The sequence below is a fragment of the Cygnus olor genome, chromosome 1 (assembly GCF_009769625.2).
Source record: "Cygnus olor isolate bCygOlo1 chromosome 1, bCygOlo1.pri.v2, whole genome shotgun sequence".
In the NCBI taxonomy this organism is placed as follows: domain Eukaryota; kingdom Metazoa; phylum Chordata; class Aves; order Anseriformes; family Anatidae; genus Cygnus; species Cygnus olor.
Genome location: NC_049169.1, coordinates 60,662,364 through 60,689,204, shown reverse-complemented (window position 1 = coordinate 60,689,204; position 26,841 = coordinate 60,662,364). Strand labels below are relative to the sequence as shown.

Here is a 26,841-nt window from a genome sequence, read left to right as displayed (position 1 = left end):
TCCCAGTGGAGATGCTGGGGAGTTTTTTGTCTCTCTTCCATAAGAGTTCCCTAAATCCTTCTCTTTTGAAATATGTACACCAAGCTAGCAGCAATGCTGTAATAGTTTTATCATAGCATGTAGCTCTCATGCCAAGTTTCACACATTCAAGCATCAGGAATGCATTTGCTGTCAGCCAACATAAGCTATTTCACAGCCCTATTTTACATCTTCCTTTTAATAATATCTGATATTCAGCCACAGCCACTATTGGCAACTGCTAAACTGGATGCAGGATCCAGGCTGCCAGATCCATACCGTTACATTTTCATTGCAAAAACTCAGACACCGTGCATGCAATCACAGAAGGGAACTGAAGTTTTGGTATTCTGGCTTCCCAAAGCAGAAGGGAAAAGAATGACCAAAAATACCAGTGAAATATTCAGCCGCAGAGATGTATTTTCAGGCTCAGGTGTTTGGGATGGAATGAAGGCATGCTGTCTATTACTTCTTTTAGCCACCTCATGATAATTTAGTTGTTTGCAATAGAAATGCAAAGACTGGTCACAGAGAAGTGTGAATGGAAATGTCTGCATAAATGAAAGCTCCAGGAGAAACAAGAGAGTGAGGGTGAGAAGAAAGTCCTCCGCTGCTGGCCAAGGACATGACAGAGAGCCATCACACAAGTAAACACTGTGGAAAGTGCTGTTTGCTGCAAGAGGCAGAGGCTGAGCTTCAAGAAACCGTTGACTCCTGAAGGTTATAAAAGATCTCTTCAAAAACCATCATCACCAAACCAGAGGACCCAAGAGACTGGACGAGACCTCAGTACCTGGCTATCCTCATCCTCTGTATCCCCAGTCATCCTGGCAGGAAGGCCTGGCCACACACAGCTCTAGCTGTCATGAGGAGGAATAAAAATTCCATAAAAGAATGAGTGTGAGTGACTGAAACCATTTTGACTGACTTTGTTATCACTTTCCCATCCTTCATGGTCATTCCGGCTGATCATTTTTTTTCAATATATATATTAATCTTCTACAAAGTGATATACATGATATGTTACCAGCCCTCAGAAACAAACACCTTCCTAGCAATGGGATGAGCTTTGGATCCAAAGGCAACCAGTTCTCCCTAGGTTAAAAATTCCCAGTAAGGTAACTGGAAGCCCCACCTCCTCCAGCAGTGGGTAAAGCCCAGATGAAGACAACAGGGTGTTGTACCAAGGTCCACTACTCTGTAACAGCAATCTCTTCTGGATCTGGCCACATCTGGTGGCCACATTCACAGCACCAGCTAGAAAACCTGGTCTCATTCAGCTTAGCAGATGTGCTGGGGAAAGGGCGGTCACTGCTCTGCTCCAAAATACCCCTCATCTTCTGCAGGAAAAACTTAAAAACAAGGTAATCTGGAACATTTCTTTTTTATTAGTTTATTTATTTATTTATTTATTATTAAGTCTTAAAAACAACCCAGATGAAAGCCAGAGCTCTCCTCAACCCCGTCTCAGCAATATTTCATCTGATTGCAAGTGGGCTCAGTCCTCTTGGAGAGTATGGAATTGCCATCCCCGTACTGCAACTGCACAAGTGAGCCACAGGCTCTGCTGTATTATCCAGTTTTACACAGAATGAGAGCAGATTACAGAATTAAGCCAAATGTTAGACTCACTGTTCAGTACAGTAAACAACAAACCATCTTATCACCTGCAGTACTCAGAGGACAACTCATTTTTCTTGCTTAATATGTAAACCTTGGACAAAAAGCAAAACACCAAGAAGCTCTAAAAGGAACAGATATTCTGTTTCAGGTAATCACCTCCTCAGTTACACCGCAATCATGTGGAAAGGTGCAATAAAGATAAAATACATGTTTGTGCAGAAAATCCACCCACTGTTTCATAAAGCAAATTGTTTTCTCTGCATTTGGTAATGCATCAAACCGGCCTTTCTTGCTTTGAGACAGCTTTTCTCTCAAACCTCTGCAGAGTGGGAATAAACAAATTAGGCTGGAGTGAATAACGAAAGGTGACCATAGCTGGAAGGTGGATCTCAAAGCTGACCACTGCAGTCTCCTGGCCACTACTCTGCTGCATATCCTGCTGGGAACAGTCAACAGATGTGTTTCTTTGGTGGAGCTGGATATCAAGAATGTAAGGTTTGAAAAGGGCTCACTTGGTTACACCTTGCGTAAGGAAGCATCATCACCTCCAAATCCGTCAGTGTGCTATATTGTGATTTTGCATCCTCCATGGTTGAAAAAATAGCCTGTCTTGATTAACACTATTTCAGTTGAAAAACTGGCAATTCATGCATATTTAGGAAAGATCAGAGTATGTCAACACTGTGAATTCATCTCAACTGTTCTGATTTCTCTCTTCTTTCTGTTCATTAGGAATTAGCATTTCTACATAGTCTGTTTTAACAACCCGTCTTGAAAAACACAGCACAGGGAGAGTCATCTTAAGTCTCCAGTAAGAAACGAATCCATAGAGAGAAATAAATTGGCTGCCAATGTGGAAATTGGTGCACTCTTTTGTTTGCACAGCCCAAAACCAATGCTTTTGTTAAGTGATGACGTGTGCAAACATCTATAATCCTGTACTGTTAAGCCCTGAAGCAAATCAGATAATAGGAGGGTTGTTGTAGTAAAGCATGTAGAAAATTGCAAGCCTGCAATATGATCCATCTTTGAGCTGTTCTGCATTGTGTGCACAATGAAGGGCTGCAATCTTATAAGAGACTTAATCATTGTCATATAATCAACCACAGCTTGAAACAACAGCCAAAACATTCTTTCCTTGGAAAGAAATAAGCCACAAAGACAAGGCAGTAAATAGAGCAAAACACATGTAAGTTGATTATTAATAACCAATTTAATTCCAGAAGGAGCATCTCTTTCTATTTAACCAAGCAGCAGGCAGCTGACCTGATCGGATGCTGAGGACCAGGTACTTGGTAAGGATGTTAGTGGAGACATGCAGCCCAGGTCCAGCCAGCCCAGACAATGTAGTATCTGTTAGCACTCTCAGCTGATACAGCACTGTATGGGAATGCAGTTAGAACATCTCCATGTATAGCAGATCTTTCAAAGGCCATGTCCCATTCAGTTTCATCGTTTAAGCCCCACTCTATGGGTGACTGACTGCAGGAAAGTAGAGCCTGGTCTGAGAAGCGAAGCAGCAATGCCCTGGCTTTACTCTTCCACGGTGCCATCTATGATGTGCTTGAAGGAGAACGGGGAGAATTTGTATCCGGCTCCCACGTAGAACTTGTTCTGGAACTCCACCCTAGGGAGGAAGCAGAGAGGGATGTCAGTGCTACCTGGGGTGGACAGGACCTACATGGAGGCAAGAGGCCTAAAAGGTTGCACCCACAGGAAAAGGGAGGCTGTGAGAGCCAGTGGCCTCCAACATGGGAACGTAGTCTGCTCAGAGCCAGCCAAGAGACACAGGCAGCCCCAGAGAGCAACTTGACATGCATTAGCTCTGACTTGCTCTAAGCCATCCTGAAAATGCTCCTCACTTAAAACTGGTCTGCCACAAAGCTCAGACAGCCTGGAGCTCAATCTGGGCTAATGGCATGAAAACTGACCCAGGTTTTCAGCAGGTTTTGCACCCCTGGCTGAGATCTTGCTGCAGCTGGTGGTCCCCAGCTGCTTGTTTGATGGTAACCCTGGGTGGGACACACGACCAGTGGTGTGGCTGCGTCTTCAGCCTTTATCATGAATGTCACGATGGCCCTTGGAGCCTACAGCCCTATCCCTCCCAAGGAGCGTGCTGGGGAAAGCTCCCGCAGACCACACCACCTACCAGTGCAGGCGCAAGGCATGCAGGAAGGCTGACAAACCCTCCATGACCAGCAGGATGGCCACTGTCAGCACTGCAAATGCTGCAAAGATGATGAAGACGCTTATGAGGCCTGTCCAGCTGCTGTTGCTGAGCCCGTTGTGCATCACCATGGTCCAGAGAACCTCTGACAGTTCTGCAAGAAGAAATAACAGGAAACAAGTTCTGGGCAACAGCTGTGGATAGACACAGCACTCAGTCAGGCAGCTCACCCATTTTTCCCACTTAGGTGAGCTGGCTTAAAATAAAATGTCAGCCCTGTTGACAGTAATCACGTATGGCCACCCTGCTTCCCCACAATGAGAGGAGAAGGAAAGTGCACGCAGGCTATTTTCTGTTGCTCCTCTTCACTGTGTTGGAAGCAAAATGTGCTGGTTTGGCTTGGCCTTGTGTCACAAGTCCACACAAGAACACTACCAGGACTGTTGCTACCCTGACATGATACAGTCATCAGTTTAATTTGCACCTCTTTAACGTGGCAGCTGGGCACTATGCAGAGCCTTCAAGGACTGCCTGCTGCTAAATCTCAGTGAACATGATCGACTGACATAGTCACTACATGTGCAGATGAGCTTTCAAGCTGTACTGACTGATGCTGGCTAATACCCACAGGTATTGTTCTCCAACACCCATTTGTTCTCAAAAACAACTTCTCTTAGGGTGCCTTGGAGAAGCTTTGGTTAAAAAAAAAAAAAAAAAAAAAAAAAAGACAACTGGTTGGTCTCACCCAAGACAGGCTGTATTAATATTTAGGCTGCTTCTTGCCTGTTTCTTAAAGATTTTTTTGTGTGTGTGTGTCTTGCACAGGTTTATATCAGCATATCTGATCAACAGATATCAACAGGGTTATATCAACATATCTGATGTGTCTGGCAAGAAGACGACATACTTGTAATCTAGCTATCCCAGTTACATAGGATAGATTTACAATCAAGCAATTTTCCTCTTGTGATACAGGCAAAGCAAGGACTTAGCCCAGCTCTTTCCCATCCAGATATGCCAGCCACAAGTCCAGCCTTGTTTTCCGTTTCATCAGTCATTGCAGGGAGGTCCTCAGGCCATATCCAGACTATAAATTAAATGACCTGTTACTTTAGGTGACAACAGATGTGAGGGATCCCTTTGCAACTGATGCCCTCAGGAAAAATACTCCTGTCAGTGCCACTTTGCAAGGCCGCAAAAGAATATAATGGTTTTCCAGTCAGAATTCTGACGTAACACATAGGACTGCCCTTAGCTAAGTTCTTTAGATATTTTATTTTATTTAGATACTTGTCCTCCATGTAAAGCTAATGCATGTTAGCTTCCTATCAACCTCTACTACACTCATTTCTGTGCCAAGCAGTACAGCTCAATCCATCAGTGCATGGCGCCCCTCTCCCTTCTGTTTTCTTTTTGTAGGTTGTGCCCAGTTCTTCGGGGCAGGCACAACTCATAGCCAGAGGCAGTACAGCAATATTACTAAAAAAAATTTCATAAAAATTAGGGTAGTTGAAAATCTGAAGTTCCAGCCTGAGGGAATTTCTAGAGTTTGAGCATTTGTTTTTGTCTTAAATCAAGACAAAAGACATTGAAATGCTGTACGTTTTTCATGAAATGTGAGTTTCTGCTAAATGTCGCTTGGGAAAAAATCCTACTGAAAATGACAAGTTTCAGGAGTCCTTGAACTGAAAGGTTTCTTTTTGTTTTGCTGAACCGAATAAAAGTATCTGTTTCAAGTCTTTTCAATGTTTATCTTTGTACCCTAAGGCTATAGCAAGTGCCTCATGAGCCATGCAGCTACGGTTCCCATACTGCATTTACCTCTGTGGACTGGAGCAGCTACTTGGGCTGCACCTCCTACACTGCCACACATGACGAGGACTCTTCCAGAGGGACAGCTATGGAGTAGCATGGGAAATGGGCCCTGGCTAAGAAATGGAGTCTGGAGGTCCCTGACATACAGCACCTGGGAATCACCACTAAAAACTGAGAAGGCCAACACAAAACATTTGGATTTATCTGAAGCAAAACATTCTGGGACGCAATCGTCCACAAGGAGAACTTTGATTTAATGAGGAAATCCACAGCGATAATCAAACACCATCAGAAGCAGGGATCAGCAGAGAGTTTCTGGTGAGGTAGCTAACAGGTATAGTCAGTCACTCACGTGCATGGGCTAGGCTCAGCGCCCAGAGCCGCAGGTAGGATGCTGTGTTGGAGATGCAGCCCAGGCAGTATTCAATGGTATGGATAGCTTGATGGACAAATGTGTCTCCAAAATTGAACTGAAACAAGGTAAAACCAAACAAATTTTTCTTATTTCTTAGTTCAGGGTTTCCTAGTTAACATTCCAACAAAGACTCTTCATACTCTTCCCTTTTCCTCACTATGTCCTAAGCAACAAAAAAGATACTATCTAGATAAAAAGACTGCTTAAAAGTGTCAATTCTCTATGACCTTTCCATACACTCTCCTCTGAAGAAATACAATTCCAGTGAAAAGCAAATATTCAGAAACCAGCTCATATTCCAGTCTTATTCCAGATTTGAAATTATAAGATGGCAATCCAATTGCTACCAATCTTTGTGATTTCTTATAGAGACAGAAATTCTTATATAAAGCAGAGGTGTTCAGTCTATCTCCCCATTGGCTGGCATATGCCTTGTGGGAGATATCACTAAATGAGCGTATCTTCTAAGACTGTGAAGATTCCCTTCTCGGTCAGCCATATACAGGCTCAATATTGTTGATACTTCAGACAGTCACAAACATTTCTGTCACTTTTTTCACTGTGTAGCTGCATATTGCAGAAGGCCTTGACAGTCTCTGCCAAAGGAAGATTTTTCTCCTTAGCCAACACTGCAGCTGCCAACTTTTAAATGCTCCTTTGCAATTTAAAGGAAGGAAAAATTGCTGACTCTGGGGGAAGTCTTGACCTTCTCTGGGTGCAAAGTAGAAGTGAAACAACCCCCTGGGGAAATGAAAGCTCGAGGTTTGTAAAAGCTTGAGGTCTGTAAGAATGCCTACCCTCACCAGGCAAAACTTAAGGGAAAACTTAAAGGAATTTATTCTATTAAAATTCAGAACTTACTCTGTTTGGAAACACAAACTGTTGCACCAGAATGTCTTGGTATCTTGTTAAAAAGAAGGGCTGGCAACTCAGCAAAAGCCTTCTGCTTGGCTTCGTGTATTGTACTACTGTGTCTGTCTGAATAATTATTTCTGCCCACATTTTCTTACCTCTTCTTCATCATCCTCATGTCCTCCATGGCCACCACTGTGGTCTCCCTGGGAAGCTTTCTTGGAGTGATTGGTCTCTGGGGCATCCACCTCGTTTTCACCCCCAGTGTTTCCTGAGTTGGCCTGAGACCGAATCTTTCAGAAACAAAATACAATGTGTCGTTTGTGTCATGCTCATGCTAGAGGTTGCAACCAAAATGAAGCAGACCACAGTGCAGAACTCCATCACTAACCTCTTGACAGGTAACACGTGAAGAACAGCATCGTGAACATGAGGACAATTTCAACAATAGTCAGTCATCATAGACTGCAAAAATTGAGTACTCCTACTGAATGGCTAGTAATAATAATAAAAAAAAAATCCATCCTAGAGCATTTTCTAATGATTCCAACTAATTTAGAGCTAGTTTCTGGTCTCACAATGCACCCTTTATACCCACCAAGCAAAGAACCATTACTTTGGCAAATGAGAATACTGGGGCACATTAAGGCTGATCGTGTCAATTATATGGCTGCAAATCAAAGACATTTTCATCAGGTGAAAGGGAAAAGGAGCCTGAAAAGATCAGGTGACTTGATGAAGGTCACAAAATTACTGGGATACAGACAGAAACACAATTCAGATCTCTTGATTGAGAGATTCATCTCTCTTGAATCGACAGAAACACTATGATAACCCATCTTCTCTCATAATCATTCTTTACAGAGCTCTTGTAGAAACCTGAGCAACCTGATCCAAGCCTCATCACAGAAATGACAGCACAGCATAAGAATAGCCCTCCATTATGCCTATAATAGCCCTATTATATAGCATAACAAAATCCTGACTTCACAGCTTCTGTCAGGTTCTGCCTTGTCATTCTTTATAGGTTCCAACAGGTTTCATGAGCAAAGTCTCATGATAACATATTGTTTCCTATTGCAGCAGCAATCTTTGTCACACCTGCTTTATCTTTGCTTTACCTGAATGTCAGCACAGGGAACAGACTTTGTTGCAAACATAAATCTGGGTAAATGTAAGATGTGATCAGACAGCTAACATATGAAAATCAGGAACAGAAATACAAGGGCAGAATAGGAGGTGGGGAAAAGCTGTCAGATGTTGCTAGCATAAAAGCAGGAGCTGGAGTCAGCCATGTCAAGCTTTCATTGAAATCCCAGAAGAATGACAAAACAAGAAATTACAGCGCAGAGGCAGGGCTGCAGAGGTCTCCAGGGACCTGGCTTTCAGTTATAGGTCAGAAGTGACTGGGTTGGAAAAGGTCACACAGCACAATCAGAATCTCTTTCTTCTAATGGAAACATCTGTGCCCTATAAAAGGTACTCCAGGCACTACCTCCCCCTATAAAGAGAAGTAAATCCTGACAGACAAGTAAAGTCCTGTTAGCGTAATAAAGGAGAGAATTAATGAGCAGCTGGGAAACTGCAGCTGCTGCAGTTGCATGCTGAAGAGCTGGGTGAACCCCAGAGCCCATGGGAAGCAGGGTTTTGTTAATGTGAAGGCAGTCACTTAGGAAAGAAAGCATTGCTGGAAAGCTGTTAAATCGAGCCTCTTCTCTAAGCAGTGTTGGTCTCTCAGAGGCCAGGGGTATCACAGGTGCCCTGTTCCCATAGAGCAGCTGACCAGTTGTTAGTGATGGCTGCAGACCAGGAATGGAGGCCTGTGCCCTGTGTTGGCTTTACTGGCCCTTCAGTCTCTCTATATCTCCTCTGGTTTAGGATATTACATTTGAAAGAGCTTGGTGTCACTCCTCTCCCAACAAACAAGGTATGGCCTTGTGAGCAAAAGCTCCTGCTTCCCATTTAGATGGGTCAGCCAAATGTCTATATGCCTGCGTGTCAAGGTGCACGTGCCTTAAAACACAATTTGAAATCACTGGAGATAGTCTGAGATTAGAGGAAAGCAGAATCAGATCACTTTTGGGGGTTTGTCGCCTCAGCTTTGCCTTTGCTGTACTGAACCCCCTTGCTTGATGCTTGTCCCTTACCATGCGCTGCGCTTTCTGATGGTTGGCTCGGAGGATGAAAGGTTTAATTAGAAGCATCCAGGGAATAGCAATCAGGGCAAATATGACCAAAAAGCTCTGCACTTCTTTCTACAAGAGACAACAAACAGAAGAACAAAAAGGCACTCTTACTTCTTTTAGCCAACTAAATTTATGGTAAGAAACCTAATTCTATAAAATGTTTTTTTTTTGTTTTGTTTGTTTGTATGTTTGTTTTTGTTTCATTTGACAGATATGCTCCCCATATTGATTGAGTCTCTTCTGTTTGTAAAGGTACAAAAATAAATGTATATTTCTTAAGGCTCCAAAAAGCACTGTTAGTTTTTTGGAGACAGTTGGAGACTTGGAGATGAAAGCTTTTCATGTTGGGAAGTGTAACTTGCCAAAACCAAATGTTATGGACTTGAACCAGGCTCTCCAATTGCCCAAGTGAATGTCCTAACCGCTGGGTGAGGTAATCAGTTTGCCTTGCTCTGATCAAAGCAGAAATGATGCTGTGAGAGCTGAGTCATTCAAATCTTCCCTTGGAAAGCAGAGGATCCAGGATTTGCTCTCCATTTCCATTAGGGAATCGAATTCCCATAATTTAGCTTTGATCACACATTGCTCCACCAGCAACGCCAATAGAAGGTGTTCTTGTTGCAGTGTGCCACTCCTATTTCTGTCCTAACACAGATATTTGTACTTTAAAAGCAAAACAAAACAACCCTACATCTTTTGCATTTTTTTTAAAGACAGCTCGGCTCCCTGATCACCTTATGGTTAATTTCACACAATCTTTGCATTCAGACTACCCAGGGGAATTGCACAAACTAAGTTACTAATGGAGATGGAGGGTAAGTGTACAAGAAAAAATGACTGTCTTGGAAAGGCTTTGAGTTGTTACAAAACAAAATATTATTTAATGACATTTTGAAGGCTAGTAAAACTTTTCCCAATCTCTCCTGCAGGCTTAATGCAGTTACTTGGAACAGACCAGGTCTTTCTACTAACCCTGACTCACCAGCAGCCCTATAACTGAACTCAAGTTGGAATACCAAAGCGTACAACTGAATAAATGTAAATGTGTGACTGGAGGCAGCATTTGCTTGCAGACTCTTCACTGATGCCACTGATATAAAATCAGGCAAGAAAAAAAAAAATCCATGTTCTGAACAATAATAGGTGACTTTAAAAGAAGTTTTCTCTCAATGGAACTTTTTTAGCCTTTTTTTTTTTTTTAAGTGAACTCCCCAAATAAGATACTTTTGATAAAAAGCTGCCACATATCCTCAAGCTACTGCTATTTTTTATCTGAAAATAGAGTTTTCAGGTTTTCCAAAGTAGAAATAAGGAAGGGATCATCAAGGAAAGGAGATGATTGCTATATCTCTAGGGTCTAGCCAAACTTCAGGTCCGCACTTCTGCAATACACAGTTTTGAACATCTAATCTTCCTCCTTTCCTTTTCCCCCCCCCAAGTATCTTAAACTGCATCATTGTTCTTGCAAGGATGACACCAAGAATGAGGTTTCCTCTGCATCTCTCCTACCTATCTACAAGGCCAACAAGAATACCAGAAGAACAAACTTCTCTTATGTGACTGATATTTGTGGTTGAGGTTCTGAGCCTGTTCCCCATCTTTATGCCCACCCCCCTCACACCCACTGTGAATTCACAAACAGCTACAGTGGATTCAAACTCACTGATGCATACCTGGTGCGTATATAATGGAGCGTTTGAAGCATCACTGTAATTGAACAGAAACATATTGATGAAGTGGATGAGAATGCTTGGTGCGCTCTGGGATGAGTGGACATCAAAATGACACCATTTGAAAATAATCATGAAGACGAGGTAGCCAAAAAGAGAGATAATAAAGATCATCTCTGGAATGAACTGCAGGATAATGTTTATGTACTTCTTGAAGTAGCTGGAAAGAATAAGAAAAGATACGTGCAATTAATATAGTAGGTATGGATACAAATTTGCACCCAAGTATGACAATAGTGTATGCTCTTTAGTCTTTGGAAAACCACATAAGAAACATACAGCTATAAATAGCCAAGAAAGAACTCTGTATTGACAGTCCTTATGAATGAAAGCCATTATTTAAATACAAAAGCTTTACCATACCAGTAAGATTAATATGTTGAAATAAAAGCTTATTTAAAAAAAAAAAAAAAAAGCAAATTCACAAAGTTAAGCATTATAAGCTAAGGAAGGTCAGAAGCGGGTATAGAATCAATTCTGTAGGTGCAGTCCTCCTCTCTGTCACCTGCAAATGCTTTTTGTTCTTGTGGGTCACTACACACCTTCCTGCTATGAGTCTCTCAAGAGGTTGGTGTCTGCCCCTCCATTCTATCTCCAGTTCTTATTTTTTGTTGCAAAATATAGAGGCAGAGGAATAGCCATGTGCATGGATCCTGAACAAAGGCCCACTAAGTCAGGAGGAAGAGATGCTTGCACAGTGTGCAAGGTTTCAGCATGCTTTGGATTAGACCAAAGGAATTTGTCTTTCAATACAGACATTATCAATAGTAGAAGATACTATGTGTTTTTAATTTAGTGTATTTTAATATTTCTGTAAAATCAAAAAGTTGAAGAGAGAAAGTGAAAAAGACAATTCACCCAAGAGAACAATTACCATGTGATGGCCATCCTTGTGGCTTTTGGACTCAGCTGTCTGTACTAGCAGTGGTTTGAGTCTGACAGCGTACACAGTGCAGTGGGGAAAGGGTGAAATTTGTGGTCAGACTTAGAAATGAGGCTATGAATGAAGGGCACTAGAGATGAGGACTTTTGTGCTGCAGCAATGGGGTTGGTGAAACAGACTTACATGTGGTTGAAGAGACTGAGTATCACCCCAAAAATCATGTGCACAATCCCTATCACAACCGACATCTTCATTTTGTAGGAGTTCAGGAAAGTCAGCTTGTTTGATGCAACATTCCAGATCTTTGGGAAAGGGAACACAGAGACAGGAGAACAAAATTTCAAGCTGTTTTCTCAATAAGACCTGTGGAAGTTGTTACTCTGATGCCAACAATTTACTATTACTAGTTCTAGTAAGAAGACAACAAGCAACAGAAATCTAGATGTTCTTTATAATACATTTCACTCTGCCAAGTGTGATATATTATATTTGCACTGTCTTTACATCTAAAAAGTATAATGTATCATCCACACTTAGCAGAAGAAATAACAGGGATTTAAAATAATGTAGTGACTTTGCTTCAGTCCACCAGAACCTGAAGCCAAGGCTGGTAGCAGAACTTAGGTATTTGTGGTGTCCTTCCCTGACCTTAGGCTGAGTCACCTCCTTCAGCAGAGATGAAAAGACATAAGAAAATCCTTCCTGTTGCTAGAGAATTTTGTTTGACATTCACCAGATTAACGAGGACAGAGCATGTTCTAACTTTTCATTTGAACAACATAGAAAAGCTCTTTTCAACTCACTGGCTATGGAGACCAGATTATTGCCTGCCTCTCCTCTGTTCCTCCCTCCCACCCACCCAGGGGTCCCAGCCCCTCAAGCAAGCAGCAGCCAGTGTGGAAGATGTGCTAGCCATGGCTAGAGCAAATTAGGGATGTGCTGGGTGGAAGTACAGAAAATTCAGCTGTCTGACATGACTGAACTGCACTGCCTGCATCCTGGTTTGAGCTTTAGAGCTGGGTTTGTGAAAAACTTTCTACAAGGTTAATCACTCTACAAAACAGGAGAAGTTTGTGTTTCTTTGTGTGACCGACAGAAATGAGAGGACATCCACCACAGCAGAGGTTAACTGGCTGATATTAAGGTTGAAACAGGAAAGCCCGATGTTAACAACTGCATTTTAAAATGTGAAAGAGAGAACGGAAAGAAAAGAGAAATGGAACACAGAGGAGAAACTGTGGATTGTTAAATAACACTGGCGTTTACTTCACATTTTGTGTGGTGAATACACTGCATGGAAATCAGGACTTAACCCTCAAACTTGTAGCTATGGAATGGGTGAAGTACTCCAATAAGGAAACTGAGTCCAGCAGCCTGGTGACAGAGCAGACACTACAGCACAAGACCACCCTCTAGTAAAACCAGAGTTCCTTCCTGCTTACCATTTAGCTGCTGCCTGTGCAAAATTATCAAAAAAAACAATAATAATAATTTAAAAAGATGAGTAGTTGTATCCTTGAACGCTACAGAAAAGCATCACAACTACTGTGTAAAGAACAGGCAAAGAGCAAGAAGTGAAGAGAGAGGCTGTAGGAGAGAGAGCAGCTACTGATGTACCTGATATGTAGAAACAGGACTGAAACACAGATTAGCTTAGAGCAATTTAATTTAATTACCGGATCTATTCCAAATGGATATGGATTTCCAGAGTAGACCCCTGGGACTGCCGGATCCAGCTGCAGCACTGTGTTGTCCAGAAGCACATCCTTACTACAAGAGAAAAGTGAAATAACCTTTGCAGCTAAATCTCATGGTATAAGCCTACAGCATACTTCTGTGAGATGTGCTGAGGGCTACCACGACAGCTCTCACTGACTCCAGCCTTTCTGTGAACTATTATCCTGGGTTTGTGTGCACACATGTGTGTGAGTGTGGAAGTGGGCCCTGCCCAATGACAGTCTGCCATCATACTAATAATCCTCTATGCATCAGTCCTGGACACCTGCAGATTTTTATGCACATCAATGCCTGAACAAACAGGCATGTTCCCAGGGACTCCACATTTCCATTTCAATAGCGAGTTTGTCTGTGCGTGTCAGACAAAACCTCTGATTCATTCATGACTACATCCACAGCAGGGTGTTCTTTCCCTCCCCACACAGCCACTCTCTCTCTCTTTTAAAGCCTACGTGCTCCATTTGGTGTGTTTTCGCTTGTTTCCCACATTTAGCCACTTACTTCCAAGTATTATTTTTAAACATGGGGATGATATGCCAAGACGAGCCAAAGATGTTGAACGATTTGGAGAAGCAGTCATTGTAGATGAAGCCAGTATATATGGAAAATATGCCCATGAGCAGGATCAGGTAACGCCCACTGAAAAAGGTGTTCCAGATCTGCAGGGAGAGAGTCATAGCGCTGGTAACCAAACATCTGCCTCACAGGCATCTTCAGAGGATCCCTGCTTAGTCTTTGGGAAGCTGGACACTCCCTTTATCAAATGGGGACAATGAGCCTTTTCCTAGGCTGATAGGGTGCACCAGCTCCCTAGTACTCACTTCATTAGTGCTCTTCTGGGCCAGAAGGCTCTTCTCATTAATGACCATCCAGAGTGCAAAGCCCAGCATGACAGCACCATGGCCACAATCCCCAAACATCACCGCAAACAGGAAGGGGAAGGTAATAATGGTGTAAGGAGCTGCAGGAAAGAAAACACAAGACACTCAGCTCCTAAACAAAAGGGACTCAGCAGAGAAGTCCACCCCTCCAAGCCGTTCCTCACAGCTGCTGTCCTTAAAGGCCTCCCTGCTCCCTCCCCTACTCACCAGGCAACAAGATCTAGTGCAGAACTAGCTTTTACCACTACAAAGATTTTCCAACTCTCTGACCTCCACCTTCCTTACAGTTTAGTCTTCATTTCATCCCATCATATAAAAAAAAAAAGGAAAACATAATGTGCAGACAATTGCATTCTTTTCTGCAAGAGAAAAATGTGCTTGAAGGTTACTATTGTGTTTCTCAGTCTTCTAAGTCCAAGCACGCAAAGTTTACCTAATCTGTTCCCACAGGCTCCCATTTCCAAGTTTCTGTTCATTCTCAGTGGTCTCCTTGGGATTCTCTATAACTGTTTTACACTTTTCTCAGGTGCTTTTTTGTTGTTGTCCTCGGCATGATAATAAGCTCACTTTATATTCACCTTGTGAGCTTAAGTCTTTTCCTTAGAGCTGCTACCTCACCATTTGTTTCCCATTCTATTTTTGTGTCGTTCATTATTCCTGCCAAAACCAGCCACTGAAGACTGAGGGCCAGATTCTGTACCTGAGAAAATCCATGCTTATACGCTAGGCAGTGCCAATTTCTGTCAGCAGAAAATACGGTTCCAATTTCTCAGTCAGTTTTAGGCTGATGAGAGAGCCCAAAGGCCTTCACTTTGGCTTTGGCAAGCCTGGCACAGGTAGCCAAGTGTTTCTGACCTGGGTTCATCTCCCTGTAGTTGCCCACACCATATGCATCCACGATGTTCTGAAATCCAGCTGTGAACTTGTTGGTCCTGTTGAAGGTGGGTGGTGCCATCCTGGTGTGTACGGCGGTGAGGATAGGGGCGATGGTAGAGCCACTTCGCTCCTGCAAAGTCAGAGACAAGGACAGACACAGCCAGGGTGGCTACCAGAAAGGCACTGGTCCCACAGCGCAAAGGCCTTTGTCCAGGCTGCACAGGCAGCAAAATGAATGTTGGACTTAAAAGTGTTATATCTCAACCCTTTTTCTAATGTCCAGATTTTTCCATTTTCCGTGCTATTGATTTGTTTGGGCAACGCTGCCAGCACTGCTGACTCTTGTGGTTCAGTCACAAACCTGCTAAGATTTAACGCTGACCTTAAACTTCCCAAGGCCAAGCCATCATGCAACAACCTCAACTTTAATTAACGCTGAAAAGGGAGGCCAGCATTACAGTAACAGAAAAAAGCTTGAACGTATGCTCAACATATGAGCAATGTGGTTTGTGCAAGGGCTTCAGGGACCCGAAACACTGGCCTCATACCATTCCCTGATGGAGAGCTCTTTTTATCCGGCCAGCATCAGCCACTGGGAACCAGATCTCTGCAATGACACACTGCTGGGTGACATCGATGTTACAGCAATTCAGGATGTGGTAGATGGCCTTGATTTTCTTCACCTTGATCCCCCAGGACCACAAGTTGGCTGCTGCCTCATGCAGCAGTCGCTGGCGGTGGGACTCAGTTTGGGTTATCACCTGTAAGTAAGCACAGCACAGGCAGTGCTCGAGATAGGAAGACACAGGTAGTATGCTCTACTCAGCAGTTATTTGGGGAAAGCAGGGTGGGAAGGGTTGTGGAAAGGGGGTAGTTCACAGGAATGAGCCAGGCATACTGGTGGGCACTGTCTGGAGATCTGGGCATGGGAGCATTTGGCACCAGGTGCATGATGCTGTTTGCTGATGGCTCTCCCTGCATTGCCCCAAGCCCCTGAAAGTGTGGAGGAGACCAACAGGAGTTCCTGAGCTGTGCAATTGCTGCTTATAGAGCTACAGCCCATGGCCCTGGTGAGATCCCCACACATCATGTGGCCACCACGGTGCTGCTGCATAAATGGGCGCAGGGGACACTTGTGTTAGGAGGATAACCTGCATGGTCTACGAGCGCTGAAGAAGACTCCTGCCTATGATGGTTATGAGTGAAAGTCAGTTCAGGAGCAGGCTTGGCTATTAAGGGTATCCACAAAGAGGGTTACAGCAGGATCCCAACTGCAAACAGGGTACCCATTCCCTCCTGCCCCGAGACACATGGATTGTCATGTGTGGCAATACAAAGGTCACAGGTAGGAGTCCTCCAAAAGGAGTGAAGTCCTGGTACAGCATGTGGATATACAGGCCATTCAGTACTCATAGCAACTGAACTTGGTAATTTTCAGCCCTACATTAAATAATGGGGTAAAAAAAGGTTGGAGACTTGAACTTCTAGAGAAGCAGTCTTGGCTTTCCATTGCTTGTGTGCCAACAGCCTCAAGATATACATTAAAACATAAATTATAAATAAATATATAAAATATATTTTAAATAATTGCTTGAGCCCTTTCTGTACCTAGTACAGTTGTACCACAGCCTGCACGCAGAGCTCAGTTCATGCTAGGAGAGTTTCTGCAGCAGTTTTCAAAGCACCTCTCGGAGGCTCTGCAGTGAGGCGGGGTGGTAAGATGGGTGTAGCAGCACTTTGTCAAAGGAGATGGTCCGAAGCGAGGGTCGTGGGCTCAGCCCTGCTGGCAGCCTGCTGCAAGACTGCAGCTACACCGCTGCTCATCCCTGTGCTGCAGCTGCAGGATGTGACTGAGCAACTGAGAGCCCTAGCTAGGGCTACAGGGGTTCAGGCAGGACAAACAACCGGGCAGGTACTGCTTGCAGGTACTGCTTCCAGTAAAGCCATTGCCACCTACTGTGTTCAGATCCTCGATCCTTGTGTTCACTCCATCAAGCATTTCTCGGCGCTCGGTGGCAGACTCTGGACAGGGATAGACTGTGGCACGAAACCTAGCATCAGGAAGAGAGAAGTGAGAAACAGCATTTATTTGATTGCCTTTTTCTTCCTTTGTGCCCTTCTCAGCTCAAAGTTGGTGAAACCGGACTTTATTCCTCACCCAATGCCATGTTCTGCAGAACAAAGCCGTGTTGGGTCTCCCAGAAAAGTCCAAAAAGGTACATTCATCTCTTCATAAGAAAAAGCATCCTTTTGCTTGTTCTAGCTGAAAAACCACTCCCTGTCTCAGCTGCTACAAGTCACAAGATATTACACAGTGCTCAGCACTAATACACAGGCACCTCCCTTACGCCCACAATAAGGACGCCCTGCTAAAGTCCTGAGAAGTTGCTCGGACTGCAAGGAGCCACAGTAAAATAACTTTGGCAAAGGCAGCCCGGTTAATGGGGTGGCCAACAGATGTCCCTCTTGCACTGAGGCTGGAAAAATCCCGTGTCATTGTCAGTGCACTACCCGCACTCAGTCACTGGGGGTAGGCAAAGCCCAGCTACTGCTGCACAGCAAGCAAACGCCCTTCGTGCACGCAGTCTGTTGGAGTAAATTACCCTCTAAAAAAATAAAATAATAATAAAATAAAATAAAATAAAATAAAATAAAATAAAATAAAATAAAATAAAATAAAATAAAATAAAATAATAAAAAAGACCCCCCTGTATTTCCAGGGTAAAACAAAAGCAGGCTGACCATATGGCTGGCTCTTGACTTCTGGTCCATCTGTATAGCTAGACAGCTTGGGAGCAAGGGAAGGATGGGTGAGGTTGTATGCTAACCTGACATATACCACTCTCAGGTGTTTTTAAACATGAGCATCAGTGTATAAGTGTCCTGACCTGGGTAAATGTTTTTGTTAGCTTACCCCCAAGACTGCATTTGGGAGATTCAGCTGGTTAGTTTAGTGGTATAATAAGGACTAATGTAGGCTCCCTGTGTGTAAGTGAAGGTCTTACCTCCACGCAGGTGTTGTACACTACTTTACCTGTAGCATTCAACTTGACCACCTTTACTACAGCTACAAGTCATACTAGTGGTGCTGCAGTAACCAAAATAGCAGAGATCCCTCTCTTTTTTTCCTACTTGGTTTATTCAGTGATATCTAGTGCTTGTGCCAGCCCTGCCACTCCAAGGGCATTATAAATGTCATCCTTCAGTATTGCTCCAGCAGGTGTGCAGGAAGAGATCTCACGTCTTTACAGGTCTGCAGGAAGAGATCACGGCTCTTTACAGAGGGGGCGATGGTGCAGGAGGGAGCACTGGATCTTCTGCCCCCCCCCCCCAGTGCAACACGCTGCTGCCATCCTGCAGTGGAGCTATGCTGAGGCAGGGTAGCTGAAAGGCTGTCTTTGTGCAAGTGTGACAAATTAACAGAGGATGTAACAGAGTCGTGGGGGTCTGTCCCTGCTTAAGAGAAAAAAACGTGCATGCTCTGTACAGATAAACGTCACGTTCTGGCTTCATCTGAGCACAGAATATATCACCACCTGGTCCTCAGAATCAGATCCAGCACACACACAAGTGAGGACAGTTGCAAATTGAACAAAACAAGCAGCAGTTTCCTAGAGATCAGCCCAGAGCTGTGTATAATGACAGCACAGGCTCTTCAGCTAAACTTTCCTTTCCAGAATCGAATCTTTGCTCGCTCAACACCTGGTATTCCTTTCCAAAGGTCATTCACCCTACCTAATTATTTCCATCTTCTTATTCTTCACAGCTCTCAGTTCATCTTTAATAAGGATTTTTAATCAAACTTGAAAGCTTACTCCTCCATGCTGTACAGTTCCCCCATTTCCAATAACGTTATTGCAGCAGTGTTGCTTTGATCTTTTAACAGCCATTTTGCATACCGAATATCAGCTTTGCCCTAATGGCACAGACATCTCTGAAAGCTCCAGGAGAATTCAGCAGGGAATCCTTACATTGATAAACCCAGTTTAGTATTCACATTAGCACTGAGGCAGCCGCAAGAAAAGGAGGAAAAGAAAATTCCTTCCATTTTCCTCCTCCCTGCTCCCCTACACCTCTCACTAATAAATTTGTGCATGGTCTTAATGCTCATGAAATTGGCAGACTAATGTTACCAATTAGAGTCAAGCAGGGACTACAGGCGTAACCTGAGGCACACTGCTCTGCAAACAAATCTTAGCCTGCCTTGCAGGAGACTGGCTTATATCAATCCCGTGATTTTTGCAGGATATTTACTTGTCATGAATGATGACTTAGTGCTAAGCAGAAATGTCCTGCGGGGGCTGGAATGACACAGCCATCTGCTTCAGGTATACTTAACCCTGCCTTAAAGATGGGCCAGACCAAAATGTCTTGACCTGTGTGTCAGGGATGGCTGATAGCCCACAGAGCACAAAAGGAGATGCATAGGATAAATATATTTTTAAAAACAGACACTCAGCAAAACAGACATATACTGCATAATAGCAAGCAAAAAATAAAATAAAAAATAAAATTGAAAGGGAGGACGAAAGGACATAAAGGAGGATTTCAAGTGTAGCCTGATTAGCTGGCAACAAAGGAAAACCTGTGTGCTTAGCACTGCAAAGGACATCCCGTGGGTTTGTCTTAGGTGGGTATGTTTTCTTTCAGTTTCAAAAGGCTGAGAGAAGCTAGCATAAGTTCCTTTCTGTGAACCTACACATCCACATCATAACAGCATACTTGTCACGTCATTGCCCACCCTGTAAAGATCTTCTCACACTGCCAGTGCTGCGGGCTCCCTGCTGCACCTTGCTGCACAGGGTCACACCTCTTGTTTGTAAGATTCTGGGTTCAATCAACAAGGAAAATGCTGGCAGGCATCATATTGCCTGTTCTTCTACCCCAGAAAAAAAAAGTATTTTGACTGCAGGCAGTCTAAAATGTTGCAGAGGAAAAAATAACTCCAAAATCAAGTGCCCTCAGCTCTCTGTGTGCAACCCCAACTCTAACTGTATGCCCTGGCAACTTGCAAGGCCATCGGCACAAGGGCAAGTCCAATGGGAAGCATTCACAGCCAGTGATTGCCCATGAGTACGGAAGGGGAGAAATGTACTGAACAGTGTCTAAAAAGCAAGCAAAGAAGTGGGACACAAGCAGGAAACTGTAATCCAGAAAGAGAATGAGACTTGCCCAAAGCCCAAAGACAACTGGCAGCAGACTGATCCTGCCCAGTGGTGATGGCAAAACTCCCCCCTTTTCTGAGGTTCGGGGTCGGATAGGAGTGACTGAGACCTGAGAGCCTTCCCCCAGCTCTCCGTGCCCCTGTGGCTGCTTTACGCAGAGAGATGCCCACCTTACATGGCCTGAGGATGAGCACAGGACTGATGTGGAGTGAAGTCAGTGCTCCCAGCTGGATGAACTGCCCTTCCTAATGTTCAGATTAAACCCAGGAGGCAAGGAAAGGCCTGCCCCGAGCACACAGGCTGGGCAAGAGAAATTGCTGGCTCCATCCCCCTGAACTTCTGCAGACTGTTGGCGCTTGGCTGGCCTCACTTGGCTGGGGCCATGCCTCAAATGGATCTGGTAACAGCAGACAGATCCCCTCATCAAATCTGATTTACACTGCAACAAAGCCCATCGGTCACCAGTGTTATGAAAAAGTAACAAAATATTCAACCCGAATTATCTTTTCAAGATGCTTAACAGGGTGGAAACAAGTCAGACTGTATGAAGCTTTCATTTCTCTGGGCTCTGTCTCTGATTACACAGACATTGCCCAAAGGCCTTGGGAAAGGGGGGAGCAAACTACAGCATCATCTTTTCATGATGAAAGGCTTGAGAGCAGTCTGGGGATTAGCATGCTCCAAGCGCACAAGCTGCAATATCTGCTAGGGCCCCTGATTTTCAGGGGAAGGATGCCTAGTATTTCTTTAAGAAAAAAAAAGTCCCCTTTAAGATGTCCCAAGTTAAAAACCTTTCAACCTCCTACCATCTCTAAGTCACTTTGGAAAATTTAGAACTTCAATTTCCCAGCGCCAAGGTGATGTATACCTCTTATGATTAGGAGCAACAGAAGTGAGAAGCAGAAGGGAGCTCTGTGGTGCTGCTGATGGACGGAGCGCAGAGATCTAATCTCCAGCTCCAAGCTCAGCCAGCCCATGCTGACAGGCAAACACCTCCGCAAGAGTCATTGCGACCTGCTCACAGGCTGCCTTACCCGTCACAAATCTTCTTGATTTTTTGTTTGAGCTGCTCTCCTTGATAGAAGATAATGAACACATTCTTTTTCACCTCTTCTCTCTGCAACACAATTCAAGCAGAATTTAAAGCACCCAGGGCAAAGAATCAGGTGCAGAAAATGATTTTTTCTTTCTTTGTTTGTTTTAAGACAGCCTCTTCAGTGGTGTGTTGTTTTCCCCCAGCCCTACTTTTTCAGGATCAACATTTTCCTTAGGTGCTGTTTCAGAGACCAGGCAAGGATGGCGGCTCTGGGGGAAGGAGCAATGTGGAGTGGAGGGGTAGGGGACAGGAGGTTCCCAGGGCTCACCCTGGAGACACCAGAGTCGACCCTCTTTGGTCACAGCCCACCTCCCTGGTGGTCCCCATAACACAGCCACGCTGCTAGGGTTCACGTGTGCCTGAACCAGGCAGGGCAGAGAAACCATCCCAAGAATGGCAAAAGGGGAAAGCGATACCAAAAGAAACCTCCCCCCGCTCAAACTCTCCTGCCTTTCATCTGAAGGCTGCCTTCAGGCACCCAGATCTGCCATAGCCAGGGCACTGGTTCAGTTTCTGCAAGAAAGAAGCAAAAGCAGGTTGGTACCCACCGTCACGGGGTCCTCCAGGGGAGCGTCCATTTCGGTGTACCTCAAATAGATGTTTCCCCTGCAGGCTCGCCACAGCAAACGCTCGAAGGGTATCATCCTCTCCCTCTTTATAACCCCTGCTGTGAATCTGAGCAGAGTTAAAAGATAAATTACAAGACCGTTTTAAGCCTTCTGGGACCTGTAGCACACTCAGGTTTACAATTTCTTGCTTTTTAGTCTGTTATAGCCAGGGCTCAGCTGGCCAAGGCAAGGCCTCTGCAGGCACATGCTTTGCCCGTACCAGAGCTGATCAGGGCTACAGAGAGACCAGCATGAGCAGCTAAAAACACCCACCTGGGACAAAACCATCAGCATGTGTAACCACACCTAGCTGATGTGAACATAAGGGAAAGCTTTTTGAGTCTATCTTGGCTGCTGAATTACCATCGGCGTTATGCTCTGTGCCCGCTCTCCTGACTCTCAACCTCAGTACTGCTTTTTGACAAAGCCCAGTGAAAGCAATCCCATGGCTTTTTGTTGTGCTTCCACTTCTGTCCCTGTAGACCGGACTGGTACCCACTTGAGTCCAGAAGCCATACATGTAAGTCATAAGAAAATGATTTTCAGTCAATACCTACTAAGGGCTCACTGAAATTGGTGGCCTGGAAGTAAGAGGCCATTTGTTCCACTGACCCATATCCTGACCATGGTTTTGATGATAACTTCAGAGGACAGTCCCTCCTTCACCCTGATCAATCAGCTCCACTGAAGAGGATGGCAGCAGCCTGTGCTAAGAGGCTGAAGGACGTGTATGGGTGTCATAGCAGTGCGGTGCAGGTGGGGAGCCTGGTTAAGCTAGGGGCTGTCACCAGTACGCACCCCAGCTTGGCAGCTGCAGCAGGAGTGCTTCTCAGCTCCAGCAGGCCAGATGTGTCTTCGCTGAAGAAATCATCTGGCAGATTGGTTTCTGCCTGAAAAAAAAAAAAGGTTTTATAAACAACTCAATATTCTCCATTTGAAAACTATTTTCATATCTTTCCCCTGACATTTTTCCCCCCAAAGGCAGCTTTCCACAGAGATTTAGAGCAAGGGAAAGAAAAAGGGAAAAAAAAAAAAAAAAAAGTTAAAATACCTCTTAGCAACTGAAAAGCATAAACCCTATTTTCAAAGAGAACTGGGAGCCAAGCTCTTGAGCCCCCACTGAATCACAGAGAGATGCAGACACTAAAGTGACCAAGATACTTTTGCAAATGTATCTTACTGAATTGCGTTAAAGAGTGCCGTGATTTCCTTAAAAATCAATAGCAGCAACACACAACAAATGGGAACATCAATATTTTTAGGAACCTTCCACATCTTAACCGGAAGAGCAGAGGCCTCTCACCTCAAAGAAGTCCTGTGTTTTCTTCAGCAGATGTTTGAGCTCCATCAGCTCAAGGAAGTTCTGCTTCAGTGTTTGCTGGTTCTGGTTAGCTTCCAGCAGCTCAGCCTCAAGTTTCTCCAGCACTGTCTGTTTAGGATCCAACCACATCCAGAAAAAAACTCAGTAGCAGCTCAATGGCCCTTTACCATGCTGATATAAAATCTTAAACTACAGATTGTTGGCTTATTTATTTATTTATTTTCTGTTTGTTTAAGGAGGAGTATATTAAATGTGGCCTTTAAGTAAGCACTGAGTTTATAGGAAGATACTCAATAATGTAATTTCCCTATTGCCACCTCCACTGTTGCGTATTTTGTCCTGTTGAGGCATTAGGGCCAAAATTCACCTGACCAAAGTGCAGGCAGATGAACGGGTGCCTGTTGTAGATACCTCCATCTGTCTCAGTGTCTCTGTGGTTCCCCACAGAACATCTTGGACCCCAGGTTGACTGGCTATGCCTACTGACTACAAAAGGAGCCTACAACAAGGTCTTTATCTTATGTACATTAGCTATAAACCAAAACTTAGGTGAGGATGTGGGCCTAAGAACAGACCAGGCAACCGCCTTGCTCCTGTGAAGCTGAAGCCCTTGGGAAGCACGATCTTCCTTCCTTGTTACCTGCGTCTGCAGAATTTAAAAGTGACCCAGTCTATAAACTTCTATAATCTTCCAGCTGGGCTAGAATAAAGCAACGTCATGGCACAATGTCAGGCACTAATACCACAGCCATACTCCCACCAGGACAGACAGCCCTTCGGTTTTTATGCAGTGAAGCTGGTTCTAACATCAGGCCTCCTGATTAATCACTCAAACCCTTCTTTCTCCTACAGATAATGGAGGGTTTTTGGTGAGAGTGATACTTTTCCTCCTAATATGCTGGACCAGAGCTTTCACAGGGGATAGTAAAAAGACTGGGCACCATCAGGAACATGCAACAAGACCAGCCTTGACCTAACTGCTGAGACAGCAAGTTGGGGAGCACTTCTGCAAGTAGGGAGCTCTCTGCTGGCCTCAGTTATCAGGTCCTTCCTTGCAGGGGGGTCTGCATCTATCATATTACCCAGACACCCTGGTGCATGTCCCCTTCCCTCTTTCTTGGCCTAGCCCATATTCTGTACCTCCATATCAATCATTTCCCGAGGCAGGGGCGTCTCTGGGTACTTTTCTGGTTTGACAATCTCCACAATGTCTTCCATCTCATTTTCCAGAAAACCTGCAAGGAAAGAACACTGGACATGCAGGGGCATTTCTGAGTTATCCCTCTGCATGTAAGCAACAGGACCAGCCTGGCTTCACCAAGCATTTGTCTTTCAGATATGACCTTGCAGTAAGACACACATCCAGAAGACACAAAGCAGTTCCAGCACAGCTGAACCATGAAAAGCATCTGGGACAAGCTGTAAAAGGGCCAAGGACACGGACTTCATTGCTTTGAATCCTTCCACTGTGTGATCTTGTGGGTTACCTTCCACCCCTTGACCTGGACAGCCCTGAGCCCTGGCACAAATGGCTGGCAGGGCCCTTTCTTGCTTGGGGCTGTGAACAAGGCATGCAGCGAGCTCAGGTTTGCACCTCTGCTCTAGCAAGTGCAAGTGCTGTCCTTGTTGTGGTGAGTGCTGGTGTCATGGGGGACAGCAGAGCTCAGAGGACACATCTCCATAGGAAACCAAGCTCTGTGAACTTGGCTGCTCATGTTTTAAGGATTTCTCCCCAGGCTGAAGCACTTGGCAACAGAACTGGGGTGAGAGTCAGGCTATCTGGGTTGAGACTCCTGCCCAGCCTCAGATTTATCTTGTGATTTTTTATATGCTAATTATCCTCCTTTCAGTTCAGTTAACCATTTTCAAAACAGGAGCAACAATTTATTGCCCATATGGGGTGAAGTGTTAATTAGCTGATGCATGCAAAACATTTCCAGGAGCTCGGATGGAAACACCACCATTTTGCCACTAATTCTGTCCCACAGCCTGTGAGCACTTAACAAAGACATAAATCCCACACCGTCAGTCGGTGGAGAGCCAACTGCACTTGACAAGCGTTTACTTACGCAGGATCCTCTCCAAGGATTCGCACCTTCTCACTTCATTCACAAACTTTCTCTGGAAGCTGTTCACATTCGCATTCAGCTAAAAACAGGAGGGAAAACAGGCCTGGGGCTGAAGGTTGAGCACCACCACACTTGTTTTAACATCAGCAGAGAATGAACACCTTTGGTACAGACGGACATCTTACAGACTCCTAATGGCAGGGCAATACCGCCCATTTCCTTGTGGACGAGGACATTGTGGCCTTACCAGCCCATTTCCACCCAGCCTTATGTGACAGCAGAAGTCACAGGTGGACTTTCATGGAGAGCCCCCTATTTTCTGGTGGTGGAGAGAGTTGTCCCAAGGGCATACAGAGCACTGGGTGGGGACTCAGGTCAGGTCTCGGCATGGCACTTGGCCATATGATCAGTTATGTGGAGGTCCTGTTCTCTCCATGGGCTCTTCAACCACCCTGTAGGGGTGACGTCCATCACCTCCTTCCCAAGTGCTTTGGGGAAGGACAAGGCCACCCTGAGGAACATCTCCAGTGACCCAGCGTCCCCACAAGGCACTACTCACATCTCTGAACTGGACCAGACCCAGCTCCCCAAGCTCAGCCACGCAGCAGTAAGCAGCCTCCACCTGCAGGAAGAGCTGCATCAGGCTCATCTCCTCACTGCGGAAGACCGAGGCCATTTTGGGTGGCCTCCTCCTGCCCAGGTGTCTGCAGGGGCCTCAGCAGCAGCGTGGTCTTCCTCTCCCAGGGAGGTACTGGAAGGTGCTGAGCACTGCAGGAACATGGGGATCACTGTGAGGGACTCAGTTTCCCTTTGTCTTCCAGAACACAGAGAAGAACACTCATTAATTGCACCTTGCAGTAAGACAGGTAACAGAGGCCAGACAGGTTTTTTTTTTTCACTTGCACTGGTGGTATGAACACAGCATTGCAGAAGCACGTTATATGGAAATAGGGAGAAGAGGATTACTTTAAAAAAAACCTTTAATGTTTAAAAAATATTTTTCCCTACAAAGGACTCTTTTCAAAATACGATAAATGAAATATCATGCATTCCATAAAAGTTCTTTTTGTCCATATGCTTCTCATTGTTTACCTTGGGTAATTTGAACGTACAAATTGCCTGTAGTCATCCTTGCACAAAATTAACTAATTTGCATGCACAAACACAGCAATTATTATTGCCCAGAGAAAAACATGCAAATAGATTTACTTCTTGTTTGTGTTTCATTTTGAGAATTCAGTAGCAAACCTACATCTTTTAAATATCAAACAAAAATCCCTGTATAACTTGACTTCTATGTGTTGACCAGGATGAGAAAACAAGTATTCTTAACTTGTCTTGCAACCCTTTTTTCTGACAGCTTAACGTGGATTCTAATTATGTATTTTATAATGCATAA

General features: G+C 44.5%; 1 protein-coding gene across 1 annotated transcript; it reads right to left on the bottom strand.

Annotated features, from left to right (window-relative positions):
* Nucleotides 1-1,447: 1,447 nt before the first annotated feature.
* ATP6V0A4 (ATPase H+ transporting V0 subunit a4) lies at nt 1,448-26,151 on the bottom strand. The gene is made up of 20 exons (XM_040544979.1): nt 26,002-26,151; nt 25,443-25,521; nt 24,514-24,608; nt 23,356-23,481; nt 22,851-22,942; nt 21,993-22,119; nt 21,383-21,465; nt 17,141-17,234; nt 15,732-15,944; nt 15,163-15,313; nt 14,248-14,387; nt 13,928-14,085; nt 13,366-13,459; nt 11,873-11,991; nt 10,750-10,966; nt 9,038-9,145; nt 7,049-7,183; nt 5,976-6,093; nt 3,791-3,962; nt 1,448-3,268 (listed from the first exon to the last, which is right to left on the bottom strand). The coding sequence occupies exons 1-20, from the start codon at nt 26,116-26,118 to the stop codon at nt 3,175-3,177; spliced, it is 2,532 nt and encodes an 843-aa protein (XP_040400913.1). The 5' UTR covers nt 26,119-26,151; the 3' UTR covers nt 1,448-3,174.
* Between the last annotated feature and the right edge of the window lie 690 nt (nt 26,152-26,841).

What these genes read in the sequence shown, in the direction of transcription:
- ATP6V0A4 (XM_040544979.1), bottom strand. Translation starts at nt 26,118, where the DNA reads ATGGCCTCGGTCTTCCGCAGTGAGGAGATGAGCCTGATGCAGCTCTTC. An exon ending in GGGAAATGATTGATATGGAG is followed by an intron (nt 23,482 to 24,513) that starts GTACAGAATATG and finishes GATCCTAAACAG; the next exon opens with ACAGTGCTGGAGAAACTTGA. An exon ending in ATGAGGATGATGAAGAAGAG is followed by an intron (nt 6,094 to 7,048) that starts GTAAGAAAATGT and finishes ACCTTGTTTCAG; the next exon opens with TTCAATTTTGGAGACACATT.